Source organism: Raphanus sativus, chromosome 9, assembly GCF_000801105.2.
Source record: "Raphanus sativus cultivar WK10039 chromosome 9, ASM80110v3, whole genome shotgun sequence".
NCBI lineage: Eukaryota > Viridiplantae > Streptophyta > Magnoliopsida > Brassicales > Brassicaceae > Raphanus > Raphanus sativus.
Genome location: NC_079519.1, coordinates 27,855,016 through 27,881,777, shown reverse-complemented (window position 1 = coordinate 27,881,777; position 26,762 = coordinate 27,855,016). Strand labels below are relative to the sequence as shown.

The 26,762-nt window shown below is 34.3% G+C and overlaps 2 protein-coding genes and 1 long non-coding RNA gene across 3 annotated transcripts; 1 reads left to right on the top strand and 2 right to left on the bottom strand.

The window, feature by feature from the left end:
* The first annotated feature begins 14,392 nt into the window (after positions 1-14,392).
* Positions 14,393-15,252, top strand: LOC130500370 (uncharacterized). The gene is made up of 3 exons (XR_008938986.1): positions 14,393-14,711; positions 14,795-14,866; positions 14,947-15,252. It is a non-coding gene; the product is annotated as an uncharacterized LOC130500370 (long non-coding RNA).
* A 6,069-nt stretch (positions 15,253-21,321) lies between these two features.
* Positions 21,322-22,355, bottom strand: LOC130500195 (uncharacterized). The gene has a single exon (XM_056994950.1). It carries the CDS (start codon positions 22,345-22,347, stop codon positions 21,322-21,324), a length of 1,026 nt encoding a protein of 341 aa, XP_056850930.1. The 5' UTR covers positions 22,348-22,355.
* Positions 22,356-23,275: 920 nt separating this feature from the next.
* Positions 23,276-23,968, bottom strand: LOC130500194 (glutathione S-transferase T3-like). The gene has a single exon (XM_056994949.1). It carries the CDS (start codon positions 23,966-23,968, stop codon positions 23,276-23,278), a length of 693 nt encoding a protein of 230 aa, XP_056850929.1.
* Positions 23,969-26,762: the final 2,794 nt, after the last annotated feature.

The following is a 26,762-nucleotide window of genomic DNA, read 5'->3' as shown; positions in this document are numbered from 1 at the left end:
CATACATTATAAACATTAAGTGAATCTATAAAATTATGAGAATGTGACCACATATCAAATATTTTACACTTTGAAATAAAATAAAAATGTGAACTTTTGTCTCTTTGTTTTTTTTTTTTGTTTTTTTAAACCAGCAATATGCATAAAACTTTAAATAAGTTTCAAAACACACAAAATCAAGGTACAAACAAAAAATTAAAACTAAATTTTTATGTAACTTAGAAAACATTTTTTAAAAAATAAATGAAAATATTCTTAAAATAATAATAAGTTTTCTTGGTAACTCAATAAATACGTACAAACTTACATTATTATTTCATAAGTTGTAGTTTTTATTTAAAAAGGTAATAATATTTTATTATTATAATATATTTATAGGTTCATAATTGATGATAAACCTAAATATTCATACTGATTATTGGTTAGGGTTTACCCAACTAACCTTTAAACGCCCCTTTTATCCTTTTGTAAAATTTTAAATCGTATTGTGTTTGCACTATTATTGTCCAAAGATTAAAAAGGAAAAAATAAGGAAAACACGAGTTCTTTCTGTTTTAGCAATTTTTGTTATAATTAATTTATTTTTAATTTATTATACAAAATATGAATAAACATAATTATTCATTAAAAACAACATAAAATTTAACCATTTTGATTTTTAACGTGAGAGTTTAGATGTAAAAGTTATTTTGAAAATAATAATAATATATATTTAATACTTTTTTATTTTTTGAGAAAGGGTTAAATAATATTGTAGAATTATCATAACGTTCAGGTTAAATTATTGTAAAAAGAATTAGTGTCGGAAAATTACAATAAAAGAACGGACCTTGTGGTCCAGTAAACGGATTTGAGATGTAAACATGTTTTAAGTTTGATATTCATGTTATACGAAACTAAATCATATTTTTCTATTTACGTAATGTGGATATGCTGAAACTCTAAGACTCATTTAAATACTTTGAAGAATAAGTTTATCTATTGGTCTGCGACTTTTCTGGATTCATCCATATTACAGAAACAAAATATTCTTTTCAAAAAATTATTGCAATGGAAAAAAGCTTATGATATTTTTTTCTGTAACACAAAAAGCTTATGATATAATCATGGAGAAAAAGTAAAACAGACAACGTATACGTGAGATATATGAATGAAGATGGCCGATAGTTGAAAGTTTGAAACAGAAATAAACAAGTGGGTTCAGAAAAGAAAGGTTCAGTTTTAGTTACGCTTTGGAGACACGAGGCCGTTAAAATAACCTTCCGGTTAAGTCAATGTTAACGTCAAGTGAGGCGCCGCCGGAGACCACCACCTGGTGCTGTCAAACGACGTCGTCACTAAGCTCACATGGTGGGGACCACTTTTCTGCTATCAGCTGGCACGTGCGCTCATGTGCACAAGGAAGAAACGTCTCGGCTTCTAAATTCGACACGAGTCCTTCTTGTCTCGCTGAACAAGGAACGTTCGATGCAAACTCGACGGTCGTGGGACCCTCAGATATTGACGGTCAAGATCGAACAACTCACCGAACTTGTGCTATCGGGATAATGTCGGTCAGTAAAATCCGAACGGAACCATTTATTAAGTGGGTTAACTTATGCCGACCGACACATTTTGATTCCGTCCACGTGAATTTCGAAACTAATCCCGTCGATGTTTCGTTTTTTCCTCTTCGTAAATCGTACTTTTTCTAAAATTTTAATTGCACGAGTGTTTCGTGGCGTTTAAAGCACTTGTTAACCAGTTTGTTTTATAGCGATTTTGCGGATAAATAAGCAAAATAAACCAATATCGGTTACGTAATTGTTGCTAAGCCGGAAAATATCATGTGATAAGGAGTGAACGTTGCCAGCGATTAATTCAACCTGAAACTAATGAATGCTGCCAAATTAATCAGAACCAGCTAGTACTGCGATAATATGAATAGCATTATGAATTATCATTGACAAGATTATTGATACTTGTTTACAAAAAAAAAAGATTATTGATACTTGTCCCGTCCATCATCCATGTTATATGATCAACCTTATTAATTAATTGTTGAGTGATTTACAGTGCAAAACTACTCTACGATTCTATTAATTATTTCATACGTTGTCTAAGCTTTGTAGGTCAACGTTTTTTTTTTTATTTAACCAGGAGGTGATCCAAAAGTTTTCTAGGCCCAAGACTAATCCTCCTGAGACCGACGGCAATCCACGTATTCTTGCGATTTAACGCTAGCTCCGGTGGCCAAGTGGAATCGAACCCAGGACAGAAACTCCAGCCGGAGTCCTTTTACCACTAGGCCAAGACAACTTGGTTGTAGGTCAACGTTTGATCAAACTTACTGGTGCTTTTACCTGAGATTAACCAAAGTCAAACTGTCGACCAAATCTTCTATATATTAATCCTGGAACATTATAACATGTTGTGTAGCCACGTGTCATCACTAGAATGATTCTTAGAAATCCTTAGAAAAATATGTTGGTCCATATAAATATATATTATACTTTTTATTAAACTAATTATCATATTAATTAATAGTCTTAAATTCTTTCCTTAAATAAAAGCTACGTAAGTTTATTTCCTTAAATAAAAGCTACAAAATTACCTAATATGATTAACGTATATATGATAATTAATGATTACAAATCAAAAAAAAAAAAAAACCCTATTTTTCTCTCTATCACCCAGCACCGCCTAGCTTCTTCTTGGCTCAGATTTGTTGTTCTCCGGTGACTGACGTTCTTTGTTGGCACCGGAGGGGCACCCTTGTTTCTCTTTCAGTCGTATTACTTATCTAGGTTCAGATTTTGTCAAACTGGAAGGTTGATTGTAGATCGGTTTGCTCTCTGAGGCTCTCTGCTCTAGAGGTCTCCTGCTCGCCTGAGGCGGTATGAGGCTTCGACGATGTGTGTTTCTTTGAAGAGCGGCGAAGTCGCACTGGTGGAAGCTTCGCAGATCTATGCCCTTGCTTCCAGTCTCTCGGGGATCTTAGTAAGTCTGTTGGAATCTAAATCTAGATGTGCAGGTTTCGAGTATGGTGTTGTGGAAGCTGTCTGAGTTGGCTCTTGCTGTGTCTGGCCTGTTCTGGTATGGTTCTCCCTTTTCCTGCTTGGTCCCTTTCCTGCTGGTTAGTGTAGTTTGGCTCTGGTGGTGGTTCCTTCGCGGTTTGATAGATGTGCTTATCCTTGGTTCATTTGCGACGGCTGTTGTCCTTCTCGGCTCGTGGATTCTCCGGCTCGCTCTAAGGATTTGAGGGCTTCGGTCCTTCTGCACCTTCTTGTGGAGGTTTATAAGTTAAAGATAGTCTTCTTCCTCCTGGGTTTGCTCTCTGTTGTTACTCGTGGCTCATGGTATGTTCCAGAGCAGTACAGAGTTTCAGAGGCTCCCCTCTAATAAGATCATCTCAAGGTGTGCGCGTATCTCGTCTGTCCTTCCTCGGTGGACCTGCTTGCTTGAGTTTTTTAAAATTGATTCTAGGTTCCAACAGTCTTTGCTTTCATCCTTTAGTGTTTATAGCTTATGTTTGGCTCCATGGCTTTTGACTCTAGAGGACATGTTTGTTCCTGCTGGCTTAGTTTCCTAATCATGTATCCCAAATCTGTATCTCAAACTCTGTATCTTTCTAGTGTTAATGGAAGTTCAGTGTGAAAAAAAAAGATTACAAATCAAAAATATTTGATAAAAAAATCTGTATCCTCTACATTTTATTTTAATTAATATTATCAAAAAAAATCACTTAAACATATTTAAAAAAATAGATTTTTCATATATGTTATATTTTGAATTTTTTAAAGCGTCTATAAATTACCAAAAATTGTAAGATGTTATTAAGATGATATTTTTTAGAACAGAACATGATCCGAAACGAAATATTTCGGATATCGAATATATCGAAACCAGATTTATATATTTAAATATATTAATTTTTTTTTAAAATTTAATATCTAAAAGAATATTAAAAATATATAAAATGTTATTAAGTTGTCCAAAATACTTGAAAATATTTACAAATAGTTAAAAATACATGATTAAAATAGTTAAATGATATTCAAAATACCAATACTTCAAATATCTATTGATTTCTTATCCGAATATTGAAGCTAACCAAATTTTATGTTAAGTTTAAGTATTTTAGCTTGCATTATACACATTTATATGTTATAAATAATTTTTTTATTTTTATATTTTGAGAAATTTAAAGTATATACGAATTTTATTTTTTTAAAAATAAAATGAGTTAAATGAGTCCAAATCCAAACCGAACCCGCAGATCCGAACCGGATCGAACTCACAAAAAATCGAAATATAACTGAACCGAACCAAACTAAACTGAACCAAATGGTATCCGAATGTCCACCCCAAATAAAATGTAAAAAAAATCTTGATAACAAGATGCATTCTAATTGTAATATTTCAATACAACATATTTTAAAAAACTCATCCCGCGCATGGCGCGGATTATCATCTAGTACTCGTGTTAAAACCAAAAACCAACAAAACACCAATAATATAATTATTTTGTTGCATATTTTAAAAGAGAACTAAGTTTTTCAAAATGTTACAGAATAGTATGGTATATCATACCTCATCTTAATTGAAAATAAATAAATGGCAGATGGGAGATAATAATATTTTTAAGGGCTTAAGCTGATATATTATATAAGAAATATTCTATAAGCACATTTCTTTTAAATAACACACCAAACTTTTTTCCAAATAGCATAAATTACCTTATCATAACTCTAACCTCTACTTTAAATACTTGACTCTAAATCCTTATCGTAAAATTTTAATGTAAATATATATTATTGTAAAACAGAAAGGCAAAGAACAAGAAAATAACGTAGATTCTTTTTTTTGCCAGACTTTTGTTTTGTCTGCGCCGGTAGTTTTGTAACACCGGCACTGTGATTTCTCTTTTAGTATTTTCTTTAATATTATGGTTTCATTCTGATTGGTTTCTCTAAATTTTTAGTGATATTTCATTTTCGTCGGTTTTTATAATCAAAATATACTCAATTAGTTTCGATTTTTGTTGCAGTTGTTATCAAAGATTTTTTTCTCTGAAATTAATTTCTTCTGGAACTGCTTGTTGTGATGTGAAAAAGCACTCTAATATCATTGTGAAACAGTACCATTCTAATATCATTGTATTGGTATTATCCAACAAAAATTTTGGTCTGAGATTTTACCATTGATTTTTTAGTCGTATTTATGAAATTATATATTTTTATTAGGTTTGATTGTTTCTCGATATTTTATTTTGGCTTTTTTGATGCTATATATGATATCAATTTTTATGTTATTTGTCTGTGACAAATATTATTGAATTAGAATACTTATTCTTGGTATCCCTTAGTGTCGTGATAAGAAAATGCCTCTTTTTAGCCATCTTTGAAAGATGAACCTTAAAAATGCCTATGGAAAGGTTTAGTTTTAGTGTACTAAGAGAGCTACAATTACCACTGAATACTTGTTCGTAGTATCCTTTAGTGTAAACTTGATACACTAAAACTGAACATTTCTATTGTCAAGTTAACAGTGGTAATTTTAGTATTTGATGTTCAATCCAAAGGACCAGTTTACATTTTTTTTTTTTGTCATCAAACATACTGACTCATATAGACTCTGCACACCAAACTGGTAGCTCTGCATCCATGTGGACTACAAAAGACGATTGTTGTCTGGCACTGCGTGCTAAACGGTCCGCCTTTGAATTTGCCGTCCGTGGTCCACCAGTTTACATTTTATTTTTATGAAATCAATATCAAACTAAAATAATATAGGGGATTTTAAATAAGTGAATTGAAACAAACAAGTAACAAACTGAATGGGAGTTTTTTAGATGATTAAAGAGAGCTAAGCATAGAGTAAATAATCGGAAACCAATGAGCATGAGCCAGACATCTATTCAAGGAACAAATCCAGCAAGTCTTAATTAAACTCGAACAACAAAGCAAGATCGATCCACTGTCGTGGCACCTATCCTTTTATCATGCATTCCTAATATCTTAACTGTCATTTGAATCAGATAATGATGATAAACATTAAGACCAGATTCGATAAGTTCACAATTTGTCCTAACATCTACATTCGCTGGTTAAGGACAAGCTGCCCATTCATAGTGTTTCTAGTAACTTAAGCACTTTTGATGATTAGATTAGACCTAGTTTCAAGCACTAAACGGTTAGTTTGATGCAGACAGTAAGCATAACTATGAATGGAGACAATCACAACAATAATCCTTATTTGTATTTAGCTCATGGATTTAAACACCCTAGACTAAGTAAGGCACCCTAAACTGAACAATTCATAACTGCAATTATAAAAGAAATATAAATAGGGTTCAGAGGATTCTCCTCTAAATCGAGAGAGATGACCTTCTCCTTTCACAATAAGAAAAATCCTCTAATCATAAAGTCTCCAATGATTTCTTGTGTCTAGAATAGCGTAGAATAATATAGAAAAACAGAACAAGAAGTTATATCAAAGCCACATGTTGCTGGGAAAGAAAAATGAGGCAATTAGGGCAAATCCCGAGATATTGTATTTTTCTTAAAAATCTCTGCCGCTGGAACATACACTCGGTTGCTCCACTTGATCGGGAATAGTCATCAGACTGTTCTGCATGAAAATCACCAAACTACACTGTTTTCTGCCTCTTTTGCTCCTATTGGTCCATCTCCCATCCAGTGCAACTCCAAACCTGTAATGACTCGAAAATGACTAGAAAGACTTGATAAAGACTTGAAAACCAATTGGAAAACATATATACAAGATGTTTAAAACACCATATATCATTATCCTTCAAATGTATCTAACTTTCCAAACTTCTATATCATTTCTCGGACAGATACACCAACCATAATTCACAAGAAAATATTTCTTGAGATTTTTGGTTATTTAGGTTGGTAACCCAAAAAAATGTGAATTATAAATTTGGATAATGATTGAATTGGCCATAAGATCACTTTTAAGAGTATTTCAACCCTAATCCAAACATAAAATTACACAAAATCCTTTTGCAGAATAAGACCATAAAAGTCTCACTGTTTATCTATGCTAAGATAAAAGAAAACAAAATAGTTTAGTGTTCATATATATTTATTCAAAGATTTCTAATGATCTTTGAATAGTGAATTTTTCTCTCTAACTAACAAATAGTTTTTGATTTTCTTATATTTATTTGTCAATGGTTACAACTTCTTATATATAGAGCTAAGAATAACAAAAGGTTCATATTATCCATTCAAGAAAAAATTTTCTCTCTCTAGACCATTTCTCTCCGCCTTCTCTCTAGGTCCACGACTCGCGGTTAATCTCTCCGGCCGGCGGTTCTGGCTTTCTTGCCACCGCCGGTCCGGCTTTAAGTTCTCTAGGCTTTTCTTTTTTCTTGCTTTGCTTTTTATCGGCTTTAAAATGGGGTTGATCCGTCATCCCTCTGTTTTCTTCTGATTCCGGCCATGCATCGTCTTCTCCAGTGGTGGTCCGGCGTATGTTTTTGGGGCTGTACCGTTTCCTCTCCGGTAATGGTCGCCGGCTTTCGGTTCTCGCAGAAGGGTTCGAGCTGTAGAAAGGTGTATTTGTTGTGGTGGGTTGGTGGCCGAATTTGGGTGAGATCTCGGCGTAATCGAGGGATGCTCCATGAAGGTCGGGCCTTGATGTGAAGACTCCAAATTCAATACCTCCGATATTGTCGTCGGCGGTGGATTTTCGGTGGTCGTGTTTCGTGTCCCGGTGGTTCCGGAGATGGTGCTCATTTTCGATACAGCGTCAACTTCCAGGCGGGAAGGAAGTGGTGATTTGCGACTCCGATGAGGGTTCGGCTTTGGTCCTGGCGGTGGTTTCCAGACTTTTCCGATGATGACGTTTTGCTATCTCGACACGCGTCTCCTTGGTGGGTTGTTCGTTCCACGTGGAGCGGTAGACGGGATGGATCGGGTCAAATTTTAATTCGATTTTGGGTTTGGATTGTAATAGGCCTGTTGGGTCTTACTGCTTGTATTCATGCTTTTTTTAGGCGTTTTTTAATAATATGTAGAACTAAGAATTGCAACCAACAGTTGCAATGATTGATGAATAGTAACAATTTTTAACTCTAATAATTGCGATAGTCAAGAATTGCAATTGTTACCACCAATAATTGTAACGGTTGACCAAGAGTTATAATGGTAATTATGGTTTATATCGCGGTCACCGATAGTTACATTATTTCACTTATGTTCATATAAAGAACTGTAATGGTTCATATAAATTATTACAATCGTTCACTTAAATATATAACATACTTTTTAAAAACTAAAACTAAATGGGAAGTGTATGTAATATATATGTGTATTTATATACTATTCAAAATAATATTCCATCCGTTTCAGTTTAATTGTCATTATAGAGTAAATTTTTCGTTTCAAAATAAATGTTTTTATGATTTCAATACAAAATATATTAATAAATTTCAACGTAAATTTTATTAAATGTTTTTTTAATGTGTGTATAAACATAAAACAATAATTAAAATGAAACCAATAGAATAGTAGATATATCGGTGATAAATATTGGCATTCTGATTGACTTTTAGAATTTGTGCTGGCGTATAGTATGTATAGTTTGTAGTCTTTTAGCTAACATGTTACATGTACTATAGTTGTAGTTGAAAATAGTACATTTAAAGAGATCCCCTTGAAAAATAACAAAGAGAAGTTACTAGGTATTGATGCTCCGCAGATCGTAGAATCAGAAAAGCTAGGAGATGAAGACTTAAACTTCGAGGGGACATGTTGCCATTAAACCTCGGACCCCATTGTTGTTGTACCATAAAGAAACAGAAAAAAAAACTGATCAAGTTAAACACAAATTTACCATGTTATGTTACACGCCGGGTTTTAAATTGATTTGTCTTGACACATTTTTGCTTTCTAATCAATTCTTATTAAGAACAAAAAAAGTATTTGTGTTTTAGTTAGAGAAAACATACTCTACGCAATAAAGGGATTAATGACTATTGACTTTTAATATAGATAGTCGACAAAAAAAGAAGGGGTTAATGACAATGTAACAATACACACAAAATCAAAATCGTAAGAGATCTTCGTAGGGACAAGTGTCACTTATTGGCACGTGTGAGTCAAAAGCCTTTGCGCGGTAGTTACCGGATTAGAGGTGGGCATTCGGGTATCCATTCGAATTTGGTTTGGATCTATTCGGGTTTCGGATTTTCGGGGTCAAAGATTTCAACCCCATTCGGCTATTTCTAAATTTTGATTTAGGTTCCGTTCGGATCTTTACGGTTCGGTCTGAATTCGGATAATCTATTTAAATTATTTTTAAATTTTTAAAATTCATTATATACTTTAAATTTCTTAAAATTTATAAATCAAATAATATATTATTAATAAATTTGAATAGCAAATGTCAAATACCTAAATTTATCATATAAATTAGTTTGGTTTGAACATTTGGATATAGAATCAATAAATTGTTTAAGTATTTTTTGTGGTTTGAGTATAGTTTAGCTATTTAGACATTTATTTTTGATTATTTGTATATATTTTTAAGTATTTGAAAAAATAAAAAGTATCTTACATATTTTGAATTTTTTTAATATACATTAAATCTAAAAATAATTAATATATTTAACTATGTATATATCTATTTCGGATATATTCGGGTACCTAAAATATTTTGGTTCAGATCGGGTTCGGTTTCGTTTCTATAAATACCAAAATTTTAAATTCGTTTGAATATTAAATGAATTCCGATTCGGATTCGGTTCGGTAAAATTTTTGGATCTGGGTTTTTTGCCCAGTCCTATACCGGATTGTCTCTTACGCGTGGAGAATTCTCACCCAAAAAAGTATCGCTAAAGAAATTGTATTTTTTGGTAAGAAAGAAATTGTATTCTTTTTGTTTTCCCCAATAATCTGATCTTTTTTTTTTGATAAAGGGCTTCCAATAATCTGATCATTTGGTATTGCATGCGGGTTATATGCTTGTATAGCTGGGGACATCATGTTTCTGATATAGATTTATAAACAAAAGTTAGAAGGAAAATATTTTAGTTCATAAACCACATAATTATATGTTAATGGTCAGGTTTTCGTCAAAACATTTCATATATTTTCAAGTAATGACAGTGCACATATCTATTTAGGTTATGATTGTTCATTGGATCTTTTATCTGAATTAGCATTTACATTATTTAGGTTTTCATCACTGTGTTTTCACCCAAAAATATCATTATGTTTCTGAAACATTTTTCGCTCTTGCGTTTATTTTTATTTTTAGATAGTTTGTGAAAAGGGTAAATTATTATCTTTTTAATGCGAAAACATATATGCGAAAATAAAGAAAGCTTGTTCTTCGTATTAGAAAGAGTCGAGAGTCGACAGATTGATCTAATTAACCTTGAGGACTAGTCTGCATGAATAGACTAATATATGTAACATTTTAATATTGGTCTATTATAAACTTTTTAAAAGAATTGATTTGATTGTTAATATTATACATTTTAGGATCAGACATATTTCTTCACCTAAAGGTCTCTACCTTCTCTCTAAACCTTCAAAAATTGAGTTCGTTTTCCGGCGGCCAATAGGCTAATCGCCACCGGTTGCCAAACTCTTTTGTTTTTGTTTTCTTGTTGTTCTATATTATCTTCCGTTAAGCGGATAGTGATTTTTGCTAGACGACATGTATATCGTTTGACGATTTTGCTGTGCTTTCCAAACCAATATCAAAAATTCAAAATAGTTTTTTCATGATTATCATTTGCTTTCGATTTGGTTTGAATTAATAAGGTTTCTATATGACCACTTGACCAGAAAATCCTCTTTGCTTGCTTTAATCAAAACTCCGAAAGCTATGTTCTTTGTTCTTCTTTTCTCATCTTAGCTTGTTTACTTCAATTGATTATAAATCTACATGATTTATGGCTAATATATTGGGCTTTGCATGTAGTATTTCATTGTTTGTAAATCAAGAGATTGGGAGTGTCTTGGTGATGATGAGATTAGATTAAGAAGAATTGGGGTCTCATGGATGTCCTAACAAATGGTCTATATCTCTTCCTCCTTTAACCTCCCTGGGTTACACGAAGATGGTGACTGAAGGATATGGTCATAGGCCTAGGCGATTTGCAAAGAGGATAATCTAGAGGAAATTTGAAGTCTGTTGATGGTGGCAAATAGAAGCAGAGAAGACACCAGTTTCGCGGCGGAGAAGACACCGATTTTCGCGGCGGAGAAAATACCGACAATAGGCCTGCTGTGAATTCAGTGGAAGATGCTAAACCTGGCTGCAAGTTGATGCCACGTGGTCTTTTTTTCATGTTCGGTGGAAGACACGTCGATCGATACACATTTCATTATGTTGTTTTCTTACCGATTACGGTACTTTAGTTATTGGGCCTTTGTAGACTTTGAATCCTCTGTACTTAGTCCACTGGGCTTCATGAAATGAATTATGTTGACAAAAAAAATGGATTGTTAATATTATTAAAGTCTGTTTATTTTTTGGTCACACATGCAGAAATAATTCTAGAATTAAGCATATTAAGTATGTTTGAGCATGAGCAGTAAAAGGATGAGAGATTTATCAAAAAATAATCTGTGATATTGTGCGAGTGAGTTTAAAGTACGAGAAATATTATGTGGTAATTGTAGGATCAATAAATATGACTTTCAAAACTTACGAAAAACTAATGCATCACCCATCGAATGGAATGAAATCCACGGATTGAGTAAGCGGACGTGAAAGGTCCATTAACCATAAACAATTAAAACATTACAAGTGGTATCAAAACTGTTAAGCTATTTTGATTCGGATCCAAAAAATGTCTTGAGACCTATCGTGGTGTGGAATGAAGACCTTGCGTTATGTGAATGAGAATGAACGGGAAAAGAGCTTTTAAATCCCCAACTATTTGAAATCAGCATTTTTAATACCTAACTATCACTTGCGCATGTTTATTCCTGAAATTACTGTTGACTGTGCAAAATCAGACACTAAAAGTTAAAATTAGTTATTACACAAAAAATAAATTACAATTAAATAAAATATTGATTTGGCTTTCAAAAACCTAGAAATCTTTAAAATACTGCTATCTGAGTGATGCTATCTGAGTGATTCCGAGAGAACAAACGAATATTATTATTAAAGAAAAGAATTATTTTCTTTATTTTTAGTATTAAATTTTTATATTTTCACTATAATTTTTTATATATCATCGAAAATTATCTGAACTCGACGAAAATCTTTTCACAAACGAATATTTTCGGATACACATTCAGAAAAAATTTCAGAACCAAACGTGTTTAATTAATTGAAATAATGGAATAATAAATGATTTATCATTAAATAATTTATGATATCGTGAGAATGAGTCTAAAAACATACAGAAAAATGTTATGTAATGTTTGAAAGATCAATAAAAGTAAATTTCAAACCTACAAAAGATCAACATACATTGTCTATGGCACGAAAGAAATTCCACAAACCAAGTAAATGGGTATGGAAGGTCCATAAACGATGGACATGGAATCATGGATGGTCGGAACATTATACATATATAATCACGGTTAATACATATATAATCATGGATGGTCGGAACATTATATCTTTCCCACTGCACGAAATGATGGCTAGATTTGCGCATAATTATATTCCTAACCATTATAGGTCCAGTGGTCCCACACAAAGTTTCAAAATTTAGTTTGTCCACGTAAAGGAAAAAATAAACACTAGGCATCATTTATGAATCAAATATTTTTTCTACTATTTTTATTTTATAACAATTATGGATTTTGTTAACTTGTGGAAAGTAAAACTATATGTGGCAAAATGAACGTAAGGTACTTGTTCCATCATCCATGTTTAATACATGAACCTTGATGAAACTTATACAGCAACAGTGCAACTTATAGTATCGCCGCGATAATCGCCTACTTCAACCTTGGTAAAAATTGTGTCTGTAGTAGATGAACAAGAAAACATTACTCTGTTATGTTAATAGAACAAGGTGTTGTGTTTTTAGAAACAAAAATAACTTGGAATGATATAATTAATAAATTATATCCCACTCCGCACCATGACTTGATTTCAACGTTAATGTCAAACCTAATAAAAAGTAGTAATAAAATTATATAAATTAAGTCTTATCATGTCGTTAGTTATATGCTTTTATTAGAGCATCCGGAGGGGACTTTTCTTGTTGAATACCTCAAGTATTAGAAAATATTTAAAAATCAAAAATGAAGAAAAGAGAAACATTTGATCAAAAGGAGAAGTAAAGAGAAACAAAAAATGAAGAAAGAAGAAGAAGAGCGTCCATCGGGGAGGAAAAACATTAAAATTTAAAACATTATCATTATCTAATTGGATTATTTTTATACACTTTTTTAAAACATTAAAATAAAATGATAAAGGGATGGTTCTCCAACAATCACTCTCAAATTTATTTTATAAAGAATTAGTAATTTACACTCAAATCCTTAATATTAAGAATATTTATCTATAATCATAAAACTTTCAAAAACTAATAAAACATATTACTTGAAACATATCAAAATAAAATATTTTGAAAAAATAAAATAATATTTAATCAGATATACATATAAATAGTACAAAAATGTGAATACAATGTGAAGTCCCCTTGGTCCAGTGGTTTGATTAAGGGATCAATTGCTTCTACACCCAGAGGTCTGGGGTTCAAACCCCAGAATATACCAAATTATGCAGATTATGGAGAAACAAGTTACAGGAGGTCTTCAGCTTGGTGCATGGCGTACCATCGAACATGGATCTCATAGGATGGCTCAGAGTGGTGCAGTCATAGGATGGCTCAGAGTGGTGCAGTCAGACGTGTATTCTCACAGGGTGGTAGAATTGTCGGCTGTAGAATCGTCTTTGTAATATTCTCATCGTTGTAATAGCATACTTAATCGATAATAATCGATTCAGACGTTAAAAAAAATATGAATACAATAATTTTAATTAAAATATATTTAAGAAAATATAACTAAATCACTAAAATATGATATATAAAAAGTTATTCATATTATTGTGAAACATATATATCTGTAAAGAGTAAAATGAAAAATAAATAGTGTTTTAAGGGAGTGAATAGTACATCTTCAAAATTTGAGGGGATGAAAATTTTTTGGAGTATAAAATCCCTCAAAAGAAAAGGGAATAAGAAACTATTGGAAATGCTCTTATTTGCAAAATATCGATTCCACAAATTTTCTCTATTAGATAGATGTATCATGTATATACCATCGATCTCCTCTTTTGTAGAACCCTCTGGTTACAAAAGAAGCTCAAAGCAATGTTCACTTGTCGTTGAGGGTATAACTACTACTAGGGTTGACGTCGATTAGCACCCCAAACTTCACGCACCAACAATTTTTCAACCCAGACTTTTAGACTCATCAATTGTCAACATAAACTATCAATTGCATCGATTTTCAACAATTTTAGAAAATTAAACTAAATCACGTTTAGCGACCCAAATCGCGATTACTTAAAACTGATTGCCCAACACCCAACCCGATTACTACTGAACCTGACTCTAATAATATAACCCGACAAAAAAATAACCTGACATCTCCATCTACCGTTGTCTTCTTCTCCCTTTATGAAATTAGGGTTCATAGTGAGATTTAGGGGAAAATTGAAATCGTGACAATGGAGAAGAATAAGAGTCAATCCGAACTTGCGAAATCTGAGTAAGTCCTCGAATCCACTCTCAATTTTTTATTGGTGATAATTTTGCTTACAAGTTGTTCATGGTCGTTTCTGGGAATATTAGAGGTTTATTCTCAAGGCGAACCAGGAGAATTAATTTCGGAGATTCTATCGCTCATGTGAAGTTGTGATGCTGGTACGAGTAACCCGTTTGAGATCAAATAAATGTATATGTTTGCTTGACTTCTGAACAAGTGAACCATATTTTTGTTGCAGAGAAAGGGGGAAGATCATCTCTTAAAGTGGGTTAAAAAAGCTTTGGTTGAAGAGATTTCTTTGGTTGAAGCAAGACAGAACAATTGAAGAAGATATTAAAGATATGAGGAAGACAGAGAAAAGTGAAGAAGATGTGGGTTGACAGTACAATGTTGTCTAAAATTTCATTACATGGCTTTGTTGTAAACTTTGGTAACTGTCAATGGTTGTAGACAATTCTGCGTTGTGTTGTTTTGATTACCTTTAGTGTACAAGTGTAAACGGTTTGTGTTGTTTTAATAACCTTTTTTATCTCATTTGTTTTGTAACTTAAGACTATCATCAAGAACATGAACTAACTAGAAAGAGTACATAAGAACATGAGTTTCATCTGAAGACAACACCATCAATAACATTCATTTCTTATATCCATGAAAATAGGGAGAAAACAGAGCAAAACATACTTCTTACAACTAGAAAATACTAAAGCCCTGAAACACAAAATACAATGTTGTGATACACACACACAATACACTTCCTCAACTCAAATGCTTGCTTGAGATGGTTGTGTCAGTGAAGTGGCTTTGGTTCTAGAGGAGCTTCCAACGTCCTGTAAAGCCAAAGAGAAGATCAAATAAAGACAAAAACACTGAATAATCTAAATGCAAATACCTTTGCTTCAGTCTTCATCTTTTTCTTTGGTTGGATTTTGCATCTAGCTGCATTGTGGCCAGCTTCCCCACACTTGGAACAATGCATGATCCACCCTCTTCTTCCAATAGTTTCTACAGTCTTCTTCTTCTTCTTTGGTGATTCGTTTTTTCTCAGGCATTAGTTTCCACTTCTCCTTTATCTTCTTCTTAATTTTCTCAGGAATTAAGATAATGTTCTCTCTCGGCTTATCAAGGAACAACTTAGCTATTTGACCATTTATAATTTCAATATTTCTATCTTCTTTGTCTTCCTTCTCACCCTTTCTAGGATTTTGGCCGATTTCATATTTCCAATACTCTTCATCTTCCACTGTCGAAGCTTCAGTAACAAGAGTAACATGAATGCTCCACTCTCTATTTGACTCTTCTTCATCTGTCGTCGCCATAGTTACAGAAACAGGGAACAAAGTTTCTCTCTTTCCTTCGTCGGCTTCCATGGTCACTGTTACAGCAAAAGCAACAGGAACAAAACCTTCTTCATGTTCTTCATCGTCCTCCATAAACCTTCAAGAATCCTAGATTCTCGATTACACTTTCCTAAGCTCACGATTATTTTTCTTGTCCTCAATTCCCAATCTCTATCGAAGAAGACAACGCTAGATAGAGATGTCTTATTTATTTTTTTGTCGGGTTTAGTAGTATTCGGTTTAGGTATTGGGCAATCAGTTTTAAGTAATCGCGATTTTGGTCACTAAACGTGATTTAGTTTAATTTACTAAAATTGTTGAAAATTGATGCAATTGATAGTTTATGGGGACAATTGATGAGTCTGAAAGTCTGGGTTGAAAAATTGTTGGTGTGTTAAGTTTGTGTTGCTAATCGACGTCAACCCCTACTACTACTACTACTACTACTACTACTACTACTACTACTAAGAGCATCCCCATTAGTGAATCCCAAGGGAGGGTTCATAGGGAATTTTTTATTGTTTTTTGGTGGGTCCGTGAATAGTGACGAACCCGTATTAATTTTGGTCTTCCATTAGTAAACCCGAAAATGGGGTTCATAAGAATAAAATAATATTTTTTTAATTTTTTAAATAAGTTTTTATTTAATACAATGGAAATTCAAAAACATACAAAGATTATTCATCTAGATTACCATATTTTTGCCATATATTTTCAACTAAATCGGCTTTCAAACGATCATGTTTCTGTTGATCCCGAATTTGAACCCTCGTTTCTTCCCCACCTCTGCTTACACTGACTCCATTCTCTAGGAACGGCGCCACTAAGCACAGGGCTTGCGTTGACGTAATCCACAATACGCTTCCAAAAAGCTCCGGCTTTCTGGTCAGTACTCACGATGGCATCCTTGCTGGTGTTCAACCAAGCGCTGATGAGCACAACGTCTTCTTTGGTTGACTACTTCCTTCTTTGAAGAGAGGTTTGGGAGGTTTGGGGTAAATGTTCCACTTTGGTTTCGGTTTGGGTTTGATATGTGTGTGTTTTACATGAGGACTTGCTATGTTTTTAAACTAGTTTAGTCTAGTACATTAAACTCTAATTACCAAACATTCATTACACAACAACTATCTATCGCTATTTCATTAAACTCTAGCTATCAAATCAGTGCAAATTATAATTTAAAGCTCAGTACAATCCATATTAATCACAGCAACCAACCAACAAACCGATACAATTTATGATCTAGTTCTAGTTTATAGTTTTGCTTTTAGTTGTAGTTTATAATTGTAGTTCTAGTTGTAGTTTAAAGTTTTACTTTTACTTGTAGTTTAAAGTTTTAGTTCTAGTTGTAGTTTATAGTTTTACTTTTACTTGTGGGGGGTTCATAGAGAATTTTTTATTGTTTTTTGGTGGGTCCGTGAATAGTGACGAACCCGTATTAATTTTGGTCTTCCATTAGTGAACCCGAAAATGGGGTTCATAAGAATAAAATAATCTTTTTTTTTTAAATTTTTTTAAAAAGTTTTTATTTAATACAATGGAAATTCAAAAACATACAAAGATTATTCATCTAGATTACCATATTTTGCCATATATTTTCAACTAAATCGGCTTTCAAACGATCATGTTTCTGTTGATCCCGAATTTGAGCCCTCGTTTCTTCCCCACCTCTGCTTACACTGACTCCATTCTCTAGGAACGGCGCCACTAAGCACAGGGCTTGCGTTGACGTAATCCACAATGCGCTTCCAAAAAGCTCCGGCTTTCTGGTCAGTACTCACGATGGCATCCTTGCTGGTGTTCAACCAAGCGCTGATGAGCACAACGTCTTCTTTGGTTGACCACTTCCTTCTTTGAAGAGAGGTTTGGGAGGTTTGGGGTAAATGTTCCATTTTGGTTTCGGTTTGGGTTTGATATGTGTGTGTTTTACATGAGGACTTGCTATGTTTTTAAACTAGTTTAGTCTAGTACATTAAACTCTAACTACCAACGCTATTTCATTAAACTCAAACTATCAAATCAGTGCAAATTATAATTTAAAGCTCAGTACAATCCATATTAATCACAGCAACCAACCAACAAACCGATACAATTTATGATCTAGTTCTAGTTTATAGTTTTGCTTTTAGTTGTAGTTTATAATTGTAGTTCTAGTTGTAGTTTAAAGTTTTACTTTTACTTGTAGTTTAAAGTTTTAGTTCTAGTTGTAGTTTATAGTTTTACTTTTACTTGTACTTTAAAGTTTTAGTTCTAGTTGTAGTTTATAGTTCTAGTCAATTTATATACTTGTAGTATAAAAAGTTCTAGTCAATTTATATACGGTTAATATATTAAAAAAAAACAATAAAGCAATGCAATACAGAAACATCAATCGAGAAGAGAAACAAAAACATAAACTTTGAGTTGAGTCTTACCTTCAATCCAAGCAGACCATCTCCAAGTCGGCGACCTTCACAGCGAGAACATCCACCTGGCCAGAGAGCCTTTTAACCTGTTCCTGGACATGTAAAGAAGAAAAATAAAATGAGTTAATACGTTATCTTCGCTAAACTAATGAAACACCAAAACAATAAAGCAATGCAATGAAGAGAGAAGAGATTACCTCTAGTGACTCAATTTGTTGATTGAGGATGGGCACCTCCTTGATCACCTTCTCAGCCTTCTCCAGCCGGGCAGTCAGCTTCTCGATCTCCTCCTGGACACCAAACACCCAAGGCTGACGATTATGGAGCCCATCAGTCTTGGTAATACCATAAACAAAAAGATAAAAGTCATCAGACTCTTGACAGGAAAAAAATGAAAAATAACTGAAACAAAGATAGAATTGAAAGACTACCTCGTAGTTTATGCAGGTGAAGAAGCGCTTCCCCGGAAGAGTGTCTCTCTCCTCCTTCCCCTGAACCTCGTCTATCATTTTCCCACCACTGTAACACCTACTTGGTATCCCGTACTCTGAATCCGCCACATAGATCAAAATGTTGTTGTACTCAATGTTCCTCTTCATGTCTCTTCTCTCTGCTGCGGGATCCATCTCTAGCACAAACAAAACAATAACAAATGTCAATCATTAGTGAACCCGAAACAATTAACCCGTCTAGACGATCTAAAACCATAAAACAAAACCCACATAATCGATTAAGAACCGTAACCTGTAAAACCCCCAAATCAATTTCGAACCCTAACCCTAAATCCCCAAATCAATTAACAATCTCCGATAAACCAACCATAACTCGGTAAATACAACCCCGCATGACCTTTAATCGAAACAATCAACTCGATTTCGAACCCTACTACGAAAACCCTAAATCGATTAAGAATCCCCGAGACCCAAACCGCTTTAAAATGATGGAAAATCTACTCGATACTGACCTGAGCTCGTGAAGGGAACCGTTCGTCGTCGATTTGATGGTGAAAAGCTTCAGAACTCGCCGTCGCACGAGAATCGCCTCTCAATCGCCTTTCGGAGGAAAGAAACCCCAGCTATCGAAGAACAAAAGAAAATGAATGGTCTCGGTCAATGCTTCGCGTAAACTCGAAAATGCGGGGCCAATGTCTTACGAACACGTGTCTTGAACCCGTCTAAAAGCGGATCACGCGTAAGACTCGGATCACCGAATATTGCCCATTTTCGATTTAATTTTTCCTGCCCGGCCCTAAGAACTTGAGCCCATGAACCCTCTAAAAACCGCTAATGGGCATGTTCTAATAGCGTTAATTGAAACTCGAGCTTGCACCATATATAAAGATCGGCAGTCTAACTGTAGTCTCTATCAAATCGATCAATTTCAAATTTTAATTGAAATATTTTCATAGTATTTTAGTACTATTAACCACCAATCATATCATTTTTTAAATGTAACATATCATATTTTTTTATAAAATTCTTTTAACTAATTGAATGACAATTTGGAGTAAATATCTTTTACTCGGTATTCCACTTAATTACAGCTGATCAGGTTGAATATGATAAAAATAATTTTTATCTACTTTCAGCTAAATAAAGTTAAAAAGAGTAGAAAGTTTTCCACTTGTTTTAAGAGGAGTAAAATTTGATGTTCTCTCATATTATTTTTCGGTTCATTTTTCTTTAATTTATTCTTTATTTTCTCTTTCATTTTATTTCTTTTTTTTCCTTCTATTTCATCTGCTATTTTTACTCTGGATTACACTCACTTTTACCAATCAAAGAAGAATAGTCGATAGACAAACTTTTGGCAAAAAAATGTTACCTTCTTTTTTTAATCCAAACTTGATTTCACTATGTTTTAGAATTATAATATGTGCATCTGTTTAATTAACAGAATAACTCTTTACAAAAAAATAGCTGAAATTTTTAAACAAAATAAAACAGTAGTCTGCTTCTCGAACTTAAATTACGTCCGTCGATTTATGACATGTACTGTACATATTACGTATTCTCAGGCACATACACATGTTCATGTCGTAATATATCTATTATACACATTTTTTTAATTTTGCTGAAAATACAACTCGACTTTTCCAACGATATACAACTCAGAATTGGTGTTAGGCAGCGAAAGATCTACCTGACTCACAATAGAATTGAGTAAAAATGAATCTCACTTCACTTGTGACTACAGCGAAAATCTCGACTGAAGTGCTCGGCTCTTGCTGTTGTTGCCAAATTTTGCCTTCATTTTGGACGTCCATGTTCGGTTTCAAGCTCAGAGGTGGAATGGTGATAGCTAGAAGGGATGATGCTTGACTGGTATGCACCGATGGTGTTGAATATGTTGGGACATGCACGGAATTCAAATCATTAGGAACCTAAGAGCATGCCCATTAGTGAACCCCAAGCCCCAAGGGGGGTTCATAGGAATTTTTTTATTGTTTTTAGGTGGGTCCGTGAATAGTGATGAATCTGTATTTATTTTGCTCTTCCATCAGTGAACCCGAAAATGGGGTTCATAAGAATAAAATAATATTTTTTTTTTAATTATTAATTTTTTTTTTATTTAATACAATGGAAATTCAAAAACATACAAAGATTATTCATCTAGATTACCATATTTTTGCCATATACTTTCAACTAAATCGGCTTTCAAACAATTATGTTTCTGTTGATCCCGAATTTGAGCTTGAATGCCATGCCTATTAACGAAGTTGGAAGGGGAGTCCGTAGATTGCGAGATATCCACCTGTGAACTCCTGCTTGACTCTCCCGACTCGAACTCAGATGTATCGGACATAATATATGTGTTTCGTTCGTTCTCCACTATCATATTGTGTAGTATGACACAAGTTCTCATAATCTTTCAAATCTTTTCCTTGTCCCATAGTAGAGCAGGATTTTTCACTATTGCAAACCTTGATTGCAAAACTCCGAAAGCACGTTCGACATCTTTTCTGGCGGATTCTTGTTTTTCAGCAAAAATCTCAGCTTTAAGACCTTGAGGTAGTGGGATGGATTGGATAAATGTTGACCATTTTGGATAGATTCCGTCCATAAGGTAGTACGCCATACGATAATTGTGGCCGTTGACCGTGATATTAACTTTAGGAGCTCGACCTTGTATAATGTCAGAAAAAACTTGTGACCGATCAAGAACATTAATATCGTTGAGGGTACCTGGTAAACCGAAAAATGCGTGCCATATCCAAAGATCTTGTGATGCCACAGCCTCTAAGACAATGGTCGGCTTTCCGTGACCTCGTGTGTACTGCCCTCTCCAAGACCGTGGGCAGTTTTTCCACTCCCAATGCATACAGTCGATGCTGCCTATCATTCCCGGAAATCCGCGTACCTCTCCGATATCGAGTAATCGTTGAAGATAAGCTGGTGTAGGTTTCCGTAGATACTCATCACCAAACAATTTTATTATCGCGTCGTTGAACTTTTCCAAACATAAAAGTGCAGTACTCTCACCAAGTCGGAGATATTCGTCATACGTATCTCCCGATTGACCATATGCTAGCATACGTATAGCCGCATTACACTTTTGAAGTGCAGATAAGCCGTATCTCCCGTGAGCATTTGGTCTTTGACGAAAGTATGGAACTTCATTACTCAGGCGATCGACAATTGAAAGCAACAATGGCCTCGTCATTCTAAAACGCCGCCTAAACATTTCTGGTGGATATGTAGGATTTTCACTGAAATAGTCGTTCCATAGGTCTTCGTGGCCTTGTTCCCTATGTCTTTCGATATAAGCTCGTCTTTTAGGCTTGTTAATTTGTTGGTCGATAAAATTATCAACATGTTGGTCGATAAAATTATCAACATGTTGCTCAAACACATCTTCAATTGCTTTATCTGCTGCATCATCTGATGAGAAAGACATCACTTGAACTCTTCTTCCTTCCTAGAAAACCAAAATGAAATATTAAATATAATTATTTTTGGTTAAAAAAATTATATCTTCACTACTTTAAATAAGAAACATATCTTTTTTTAAAAAAAATTAAATCTTCACTTGTTTAATAAGAAACATAATTTTATTTATAAAAAAAATTATATGTTTCACTACTTTAATAAGAAACATATCTTTTAAAAAAAAAAAATTAAGGCTTCACTTGTTTAATAAGAAACATTATTTTTAAAAAAAAAATTATATGTTTCACTACTTTAATAAGAAACATTATTTTTTAAAAAAAAAAATTATATTTTTCACTACTTTAATACTTGTGGTATAGAGAAGAGTTATAAAATAAATTGACAAAGAGAAACTTTAACTTGTTTTGATACTTGCCTTGATGAGTGTATGTGGTTGAGATAGAGAGTATGTCGTTGAGTAAAGAAGAGTAAAGACTGGACAATTGAGTAGAGCAAAGAGAGATATAGAGAAGAGTAAAGAGTGGACAAGTTTCATAAACAAAGACCTGCTTTATATATAGAGAACAGAGAGTACATGGCTGATACAAGTAGTAGAAAATTGGTTGCTACCCGTGAAACACATGAGCAACCAAACAAGTACAAAGTGGGTACACCCGTGAATTGAAAACAAGTGTAGAAAGAAACAAAATACTACACTTCCCGTGTTACACTACAAACATAAAGGTACAAGTTGAACACCTTCCTTCCTTCCTTCCTTCCTGCCATACAAGTTGCACTACAGCCCGTGACCTGCAAGACAAAATAAACAATGATTTAGTACACTGCAACCAAACAAAAGAAGTACAAAGCAACCAAACAAAAGAAGTACAATGTATATCTATCAACCTATCAACATGAACCACAACAGCAAGCAACCAATGAAGTACAAACCCATCTCAAATCATTTCAGAAATGAGTTTGTTCATGAGTGTGATTTCGTTTGCAGATAGATGGGTAGGGTCTTTGGCAAGGAGACGCTCTAGGAGTTTCTGTTGCTGTATCTCCTTTTTCACAGCAAGCATGCTATGTATCTCATCATAACCTTGCCTCTTGCGTTTGGCTGCTTTGCAAGCCTTGACACCAGGAGGCTGAACCTCCGCACCTTCCTCCTCAGCCACCACCTCCGCAGCTTCCTTCCTTTTCTCCTTGGGACCTTCTTTGGGAACACCGAGTGATTTCCATTTCTGATCGAACCGAAGTTCCCTCCAACAATGTTCAAGTGTGAACTTGATGCCAATGTCATTGAAGAAGATGTCATGGGCAGCCTTCATGACATCATTCTCGTTTTGGCCACTCGCTTGCTCCCTCACTGCTGCTTCATAGCAGCCCACAAACTTGCACACCTGCTCATTGATTCTTCCCCACCTCTGCTTACACTGACTCCATTCTCTAGGAACGGCGCCACTGAGCAGAGGGCTTGCGTTGACGTAATCCACTATGCGCTTCCAAAACGTTCCGGCCTTCTGGTCAGTGCTCACGATGGCATCCTTGCTGGTGTTCAACCAAGCGCTTATGAGCACAACGTCTTCTTTGGTTGACCACTTTCTTCTTTGAAGAGAGCTGTGGGAGGTTTGGGGAGGATGTTCCATTTTGGTTTCGGTTTGGGTTTGATATGTGTGTGTTTTACACAAGGAATTGCTATGTTTTTAAACTACAATTTGCTACTACATTAAAGTCTAACTACCAAACATTGATCACACAACAACTTCATTAAACTCTAACTATCAAATCAGTGCAAACCATTATTTAAAGCTCAGTACAATTCGCTATTAATCACAGCAGAGCAACCAACCAACCAACAAACAGATAGAATTTATGATCGAACTGTTGTAGTTTAAGCTTCTAGTTCTAGTTATAGTTATAGTTATCTAGTTATAGTTAACTACTTGTATCTGTTGTAGTTTAAGCTTCTAGTTCTAGTTATAGTTTATTTAATAAACAGAAACCGTATTGAGAATAAACTGAACTACTTGTAGTTCAGTTTATATACGGTGAACATATTTTTATTTTCAATCCAAGCACAAGCAGAAACAGAAACATAAACATATGAGAGTTGAGTCTTACCTTCGCTTTTCAATCGAAGCAGACCATCTCCAGGTCAGCGACCTTCACAGTGAGAACATCGACCTGGCCAGAGAGGACTTTCACTTGTTCCTGTACATGTAAACAACAACACGAAACAGCATCAAAACATTATCTTTCACCAAAAGTAATGAAAAGCAAACATTATCTTTTACTAACCTCTAGTGACTCAATCTGTTGATTGAGGATGGGCACCTCCTTGATCACCTTCTCAGCTTTCTCCAGGCGGTTAGTCAGCTTCTCGATCTCCTCCTGGACACCATGAACCCAAGGCTGACGATAATGGAGCCCATCAGCCTTGATTAACCCATAAAAAAAACACAACTCATCAAAATCAATAAAGAAAAGAACACAAAAAAATATAAACAAAGATAGAATGAGTTGTTTACCTCGTAGTTTATGCATGTGAAGAACCGCTTCCCAGGAAGAGTGTCTTTTTCCTCCTTCGCCTGAACCTCGTCAATCATTCTCCCACCACAGTAACACCTTGTTGGTATCCCGTACTCTGAATCAGCAACATACATCAAGATGTTGTTGTACTCAATGTTCCTCTTCATGTCTCTTCTCTCTGTTGCGGGATCCATCTCTAGCACAAACAAAACATTCACAAAACTCATTAGCTCAATATGATGAAAACGAAACAATAAACCCGTCTACACGATTTAAAACTATAAAACGATACACACACTATCGATTAAGAACCGTAACCTGTAAAACCCCCAAATCAATTTCGAACCCTAACCCTAAATCCCCAAATCAATTTATAATCCCCGATAAACCAACCATAACTCGGTAAATACAACCCCGCATGACGCTTAATCGAAAGCCCCAACTCGATTTTGAACCCTAATATGAAAACCCTAAATCGATTGAGAATCCCCGAGACCCAAAACGCTTCAAAATTGTGGAGAATCTACTCGATACTGACCTGAGCTCGTGGAGGGGGACCGTTCGTCGTTGATTTGATGGTCAAAAGCTTCGGAAATCGCCGTCGCACCAGAATCGCCTCTCAATCGCCTCAGAGAAACAAATCCTAGCTATCGAAGAAGAAAAGAAAAATGAATGGTCTCGGTCAATGCTTCGCGTAAACTCGAAAACGCGGGGCCAATGGGTTACAAACACGTGTCTTGAACCCGGCTAAGAACGGATCATGCGTAAGACTCGGGTCACCGATATTAGCCCATTTTCAATTTATTTTTCCCTGCCCGGCCCTATGAACCCGAGCCCATGAACCCTTTAAAAATCCCCAATGGGCATGCTCTAATAGTTGGATTAAAATGAAGATCGGTTTAGTGTCTTGACTTTCTTGTAGCTCACTATGCTCGCTTGGTGGTCTAATTTTAAGGTGTAAAAATTGGTCTATCTTGAGTCGTGAAGTAACCTCTGATCGGAGTGGTGAAAATTACAGCGATATAAAGATTAGGTAGCGTAAGATGTAATTTAGCGATTATAAGTGTTATTAAATTGTGTCGTTTGTACGTTAGATTGAAAATTCGTGTGGTTGTAATCCGGTGTTCACAATTTGGATAATGAAAAGATGATGATGAGTTAAAGAAAATTGTTTTGATTGGTTAGGACTTACAGGAGTACTAAAAAAGTGTGACCCATAACCGAAACGATCGTCTGAGTCATAGTGGAGCGCTGCCGTGGCCGTGACTCAACCTGCGACAGTTGGTCAAACCGAAGCTGTTGCCTCTTTGACCTCTGAGTACGTGTCAGTTTAGTTTTCAAATCACAGTTAAAACGATTTAAGTATCATTAGCCCATCTCAAATCATTTTAGTTTTTTATATAAGAAAAGTTTATGTTGATTAGATAAAGATGATATACGGTCAAAAGAAAAAACAAACCTCGAGAAATTTGGTTTGTAAAGAACACATTCACAATATAAAATAGTAAAAAAAATATAAAAGAGAGGTAACATTTGTGATAAAGTGAATTAGTAGGAAGAAAAAAGAGAAAAAGTTGTAAATATAAATATTCGTCGGGAGACCGTTGATTGCGGTTGGAATAAAGCCATCTGACAAGGAAGCTTGTCCTTTTTCTTTTTCTTCTTGTAATGGTAATGACTTTTTCTTCTGGTAATGGTAATGACTATATCTCTTATATCAGTTCTATTAAAAAAGAAGTTTATTTCATGTGTGGTTTTTCTATTTAGATCATTTTTTAGAAATTATTTAAATAAAAATTATATACGTATTTGAAGTATTTTAATTATCTAAAAATATCAAATAGATATTCCTATATTTTTTTCTGAACTACATTTGAACAAAATCTTTCATATTTTTTATTTTCAATATAA